The 6,527-nt window shown below is 35.7% G+C and overlaps 1 protein-coding gene across 9 annotated transcripts in view; it reads right to left on the bottom strand.

Annotated features, from left to right (window-relative positions):
- The window catches only part of SLC9B2 (solute carrier family 9 member B2), a 67,036-nt gene that overhangs the window by 47,251 nt on the left and 13,258 nt on the right, over positions 1-6,527 (bottom strand). For 8 of the 9 annotated variants that reach the window (XR_001886556.1, XM_017877074.1, XM_017877069.1 and 5 more), the window contains exons 2-3: positions 6,217-6,345; positions 5,090-5,270 (exon numbers count right to left, since the gene is read on the bottom strand). The exons of the other annotated variant lie outside the window; for it this stretch is intronic. Coding sequence is in view for 7 of the 8 variants with exons in the window: in XM_017877074.1 (XP_017732563.1) it covers positions 5,090-5,270; positions 6,217-6,306 (271 nt within the window). In the remaining variant the exon portion in view is untranslated. The remainder of the gene's footprint in view (positions 1-5,089; positions 5,271-6,216; positions 6,346-6,527) is intronic. 9 annotated transcript variants of the gene reach the window in all.

Genomic DNA, 6,527 nt, shown 5'->3' with positions numbered 1-6,527 from the left:
TTTTCAATAATGAGCTCTCCCTTGGAACTTTGTCTAAAATTAAACTTTTTAGTTTGTCTTTTGCAACAGTGAGCTCTCCCTTGGAACTGTGTCCAACTTTGTTGAAGCCTTAGGCTGAATGAGTTTTCCCAGATGGGAAATGAATTTACTTCTACCATGTACTTAAAAGCTTACCATCCGAGACCATCTGAAAATGTCTGAAAATAGATACATTTTCAAATTGAATTTTTTCTGTGAAATTGGAGACAAATCAGGATGAAGTTAAACATTTTTTTTGGAGACTCCACATCTGCCCCAGCCAGCAACCACAGTTGAGACAGGTTTAGTCACAGGCCCCATCTGCAGAACAGGTTTACCTCAAATTTGGCATTACAATGGGTTTCCACTTTATGTGGGTGAAGGAGAATGCTTTTTCCTGTTAGACTTCTCTCAACCTGGGCAGGCGCTAGCTTAGCCTCCTGTGCTCCCAGTGCTCTCAAAATCCATCTCAAGTTCCCTGAGGTTTGGTAGAAACCTCCAGGGTGGGGCCACCTTGACTGCTTATTGACCTCTGTTACTTACACTTTGGTTTTGGTGTCTGATGATTCCCTGTTTTCTTGACAGATCATTTCAAAAGACTTAAAATATTTTTTCAGATGCTTTCCTTGGTTTGTGACAAGATTGTTCATTGAGTCTTATCTACCATACTGACTGAATTCAATGTCCCTTTTCCTAAACCCTCACAGAATTGTTACGGATTTTCCAGGCTTATGATACGAATGCAGTGGAATACCTAAGGGACTTTTGGTATTTCCCAATTAGCTACAAGGGTTGACATTTCTATGTGATATCAGAAGTAGAATGGAAAAGCAGGATTTGCCAGCTGTTATACTAAATTCTACTTTGTCATAGCATAAACTCAAGCTAATATTAAATTCAGCAAGGTAGAATTAAATGTTTTCTCTTTTCAGCTGGGTGCCTGTAATCCCAGCACTTTGGGAGGCCGAGGCAGGCAAATCACGAGGTCAGGAGTTCGAGACCAGCCTGACCAACGTGGTGAAACCCTGTCTCTACTAAATACAAAAATTAGCCGGGCATGGTAGCACGTGCCTGTAATCCCACCTACTCAGGAGGCTGAGGAAAGAGAATCACTTGAACCCAGGAGGCGGAGCCTGCATTGAGCTGAGATCGAGCCATTGCACTCCAGCCTGGGCGACAGAGCGACACTCCATCTCAAAAAAAAAAAAAAAGAGTTTTCTCTTTTCTACTTCAAGACTATTAAAAAAAATCTCTAACTCTCTTTCCCTGTGCCTTACCTGAAATACAGTTGTAAATACATAGCAAATGGTATGTCTATAAGGTTTCTCTAAATCATGTTTAAATCAGTTAACAATTTACTTCTCATTTATGATTATGGAAAACCACAAATTTTCACATGTAAGATTTACTTTTTTTATTTTATTTTTTTTGAGACAGTTTCACTCTTGTCACCCAGGCTGCAGTGCAATGGCACGGGCTCACTGCAACCTCCGCCTCCTGGGTTCAAGTGAGTCTCCTGTCTCAGCCTCCCAAGTAGCTGGAATTACAGGCACCCGCCACCATGCCCGGCTAATTTTTTGTATTTTTAATAGAGATGAGGTTTCACTATGTTGGCCAGGCTGGTCTTGAACTCCTGACCTCGTGATCCACCTGCCTTGGCCTCCCAAAGTACTGGGATTACAGGCGTGAGCCACCGCACCCAGCCTACTTTTTGAGAAGAATACTGATATATACTGCATAGGCACAGGAAAGAACATAGGACAAAAGTCGTCTTGTAAACTTCTGGAACAGAAAAACAGAAAAATAAGCGATGAGATGTTTATCTACCATGAACCTCATTTTACAGGCTGCTTTATGAACAATTATATATTTTTAAAAAATGAGTCCCAAAATTACATTATTCATTTTTACTCTTTCCTTATGTCGGTCCATATCTGTTTCATTGTAAATGTTTTAACTATAAATAGGCCACATTTTGAATAACAAAAGTTTAAAAAAATAATAAAAAGAACAGAAAAGGTATTCAATTATCTGTTGTCTTATCAGCTAGTGTATATTTTTGGATTCTGGTTTTCTGTACATGTTCTAAGTTTGAGATTTTCTTCCATGCTTAGTTAAGTAACCTCACTTGGTTTCATTAAAAACACATCTAGAGCCCAAAGTATAAAATATTATGCTTGGCTTTCATTCTCCCAGATGATAATGGTAAACATGTCTTTCAGAGCCCACAAAGTATAACTATGGAGTTGAGTCTCATTTTTCAGTAAACATATGTGGGCATTCATATATTTATTTCAATGATGCTATTATTCCTCAACACAATTTTTTTGAAATTGTCTTTAAATTTGCCTTAAAAGGCAAATTTAGTAAGACATAAAACTATGAAACTATTAGAAAAAAACATAAGAAAAAAGCTCCATGACACTGGTTTGAGGAATAACTTTTGGATATGACTCCAAAATACAGGCAACAAAAGCAAAAACAGACAAACCAGATTACACCAAACTAAAAAGCTTCTGCACAGCAAACAATCCACAGAGTGAAGAGACAACCTACAGCCTGGGAGAGAACAGTTGCAAACCATGTACCTTGCAAGGAGTTAATGTCCAGAATATAAAAGGAACTCAAAAAACTCAATAGCAGGAAAACAAATAATCCAATTTAAAATGGGCAAAGGACTTGAATTTTTCAAAAGAAGACATACAAATGGCCAACAGGTATAGGAAAAAATGTTCAACATTTCACCTCATGCCTGTCAGGATGGCTATTATCAAAAAGACAAAAGATAACAAGGGGTTGGCAAGGATGTAGAGAAAAGGTAACTCTGTGCACTGCTGGTAGGAATGTAAATTAATACCACCATTATGGAAAGTGGTATGGAGAGTCCTCAAAAAAAGTAAAAATAATAACACCATATGATCTGGCAATCCCATTACTAGGTATGTATCCAAAGGAAATGAAATCAGTATGTTGAAGAGATGTCTGCACTCCCAAGTTTACTGCAGTACTATTTACAATAGCCAAGATATGGAATCAACCTAAGTGTCCAACAATGAATGAATGGATAAAGAAAATATGATGTATATACACAATGACATGTTTTTCAGTCATAAAAAAGAATGAAATCCTGTCATTTGCAACAACGTGGATGAACCTAGAGGATATTATGCTAAGTGAAATAAGCCAGGCACAGAAAGACAAATATTACACGTTCTCACTCATATGTAGAAAAGTTGTTCTTATGTAAATAGTAAATAGAATAGTGATTACCAGGGACTGGGGAGGGGAGGAGCTTGGGGTTATGGGGAGAGAGTGGTCAACAAGTACAAAGTGATAGATAGGAAGAGTAGTTTGTTCTGTACCACAGCAACGTGACTATAGTCAGGAATAAGGTATTGTATACCTTAAAACAGAAGATTTTCTATGTTCTCACCATGAAGAAATGATAAATGCTTCAGGTGGTAGACATGCTAATTAGCTAGATTTGATCATAATATAATATATAAATGTATTGAAACATCATATTGTACCCCACAAATATGTACAAATATGTGTCAAAACAAAATAAATAAATAATGCTGATGAAGATGTTTATGCTTTTGAACAATTCTTTTTATATTTTGATGTTAAAATTATCTTTATCTTTTGAAAATATGATTTATAAAAGTGAAAAATTATGGATAGATTCCAGGCATTTAAAAGTTGGCAGGTTAAAACTAGTTTTGCCAGGTGCAGTGGTATATATCTGTAAGAAGCTACTTGGGAAGCTGAGGTGGGAGGATCCCTTGAGCCTGGGAGTTCAAGACCAGCCTGGGCAACATAACAAAATCCTGTCTCCAGGAAAAAAAGTTTGGGTGGGGGAGGTGAAAGTGGCAGGAACGCTATGACCAATGCCTTGACATGTAATTTTCTCTAGACTTTAAATGTGAAGATCCATGAAAAAAAAAAAAATGTATACACACATGCACATATAACTCAAGTATATTGAGTGATATATATTGGGTTGTTGGTCATAGGATACAAAATTTCAGTTAGACAGGAGGAACAAGGTTAAGAGGTTTATTGTACAACATGAAGACTATAGTTAATAACATATTGTATTCTTGAAAAATGCTAAGAGTGAATGTAATGTGTTCTCACCACAAAAAATGATAGCTATGTGAGGTAATACATGTTAATTAGATAAAATTAGTAATTCTACTATGTATACATACTTCAAAACATCATGTTGCACATAGCAAATACATACAATTTTATCAATGTAAAAAATAAATTTTAACTGTCAATGAAAAAATATTGTCTTCTTAAAAAAAAACTAATTTGCCTTTATAGATAATTTTCAAATCTCTTCCTTTTCTACTATATCACATATCCCCAGCATACACAGCACAGACACATATAAGCACACAATTCATTTCTGAAGAAAAATAGGGCATAAGTGAATCTGAACTTCCATATATTTGTCAAATTGATAGCAGAATAACCTTTGGCTTCCTCCAAAGACCAAATCCATTCCTAAAAGACAAATATATTACAACCCTAAAAATTTGCAAAATAGTGCTGAGATAAACTCCCGAAGAAAAATCCCCCAAATGTCTTATGTAACAGCAGCTCTACTAAAATAAGCTGAATTGCAAACCAATATTCTTACTTATAAAGTAACAGGATTCATTTGGAAGTATAAATGGGGCTGTGTTTGCTAAACTATTACTTGCATTACTTAACAGTAATAACCACCAACATTTATGTAGTGTTTTAGATAGTCCTAAAGTAATCCTGTGAAATTACTCAGATATAGTAAAGGAAAAGGTCCTTGATCTGTGTTCCTTCCCCCTTCCCACAATGGTGGTGACCACAGTGATCCTGAAAGCCAATGTGAAGACAGTGGAGCCCTGTTAGTCTAGGTCCTTCCCTTCAATGTGTGGGACAGAGCCACTCGTGTGTGAATTGTTCACCAACTAGTTTTTATGTGTGGGAGAAGTGAACGTTTTGTCTTTTCAACCATATTATTTAGGAATCTGTCATTATAACAACTTCATCTTTTGCCCTCTATTTCTGAATTAATCCTTACCATTTGTTATGACCCTGTCCAGTAAACCATGTGGAGGGCAAGCCAGCATTTGTCTCAGCCTTTGTATATGATTTGCTTCAGTTGGTGTTTCTTGTGGCTTTTTTTCACTGCTTTTCAAAAGGATACTCCCTTCTGTTGGTTCATTTGCATCTATACCTTTGAGGTTCATAACTGTCTCCTCCTGTATTTAAAGTAATTTTAAAAATCCTTAAAACTGTATATATTTTACACATCATCACCTTACAAATCAAATTTCTATGACTAGACTCAAGTATAACACTTTGTAGGAAAAACACACAGCTTTATTACTAGCTAATCAGCTTGAAACAAGAATTATGCTAGGAGTATTTAGCACAGTCACTATTTTTAGTACAGGTTGAGTATCACTAATCTGGAAATCTAAAATCTGAAATGCTCCAAAATCTGAAACTTTTTGAGTGCTGACATGACACACAAGTGAAAAATTCCACACCTAAACTCACATGACAGGTAACAATCAAATGCAACTTTGTTTCATGTACAAAATTATTTAAAATATTGTATAAAATTACCTTCGGATTACCTGTATAAGGTGTATATGAAACATAAATACATTTCCTGTTTAGATTGGGGTTCCATCTGCAAGATGTCTCATTAGGTGCATGCAAATATTTTAAAAAAAAGAAATCCAAGACACTTATGGTCCCAAGCATTTCAGATAAGGGATACTCAACCTGTGTTATAAATGTCTGGGTCACATAACATTTTATTACGTTTTGTAATACTGGGTTTTAAAATAAGCATATTTAAGATAAAATTCAGGGCAATAATTGGCACATATACCAAAGTAGTTTAGAAAAAGATAACTATCTGTAATGAAAACCACTTCACATTCATTAATCTACTTGAATTTGAGCAATAAAAAGAAAGGAAGAAACCAAAACCATTCTAGAGATTAGGTCAGAGACACAAAGCATTCCACAGGCTCTCCATTTTTCTAGCCACAGGTAGGGTCAACTGACAATGATGTTAGCTGGGAAAACTGGTAGTCACACCTGCTGTGCACTGTGTGAGTCTGGGGATAGGAGAATTGGTAAATGAGTGGTAGAATATGAAGGAAATACAATTCTGTCACAGCTTAGATTTACCTGTGTTTCTTGATGCATGGAGGGCATGTGATTCATTCCTGTGGATGGTTCTGAATCTTCACATGTAATTCTTTTATCTTCATCCCCCATTATTTATAATTAAGATGACAGAGGGAAGAGGAACGAGATCTGTTTTGAAAGAGTACAGATATAGAGGAGTAATTTGAAAGTCTTTTGATTTCAAAGACTTCGGATTGTACTTATTTTTCCCTAAGAATTCTGAATGGAATGGCTAAACTATTTGAAATTAGACTATTCTTAATTTTCAATGGCGGTTTTTTTTTTTTTTTTTTTTTTTTTTTTTTTTTTTT

This window comes from Rhinopithecus bieti, unplaced genomic scaffold (assembly GCF_001698545.2).
Source record: "Rhinopithecus bieti isolate Rb0 unplaced genomic scaffold, ASM169854v2 scaffold_9690, whole genome shotgun sequence".
In the NCBI taxonomy this organism is placed as follows: Eukaryota; Metazoa; Chordata; class Mammalia; order Primates; family Cercopithecidae; genus Rhinopithecus; species Rhinopithecus bieti.
Note: the sequence above shows the minus strand (reverse complement) of the source record. Positions and strands in the feature narration are given on the sequence as shown.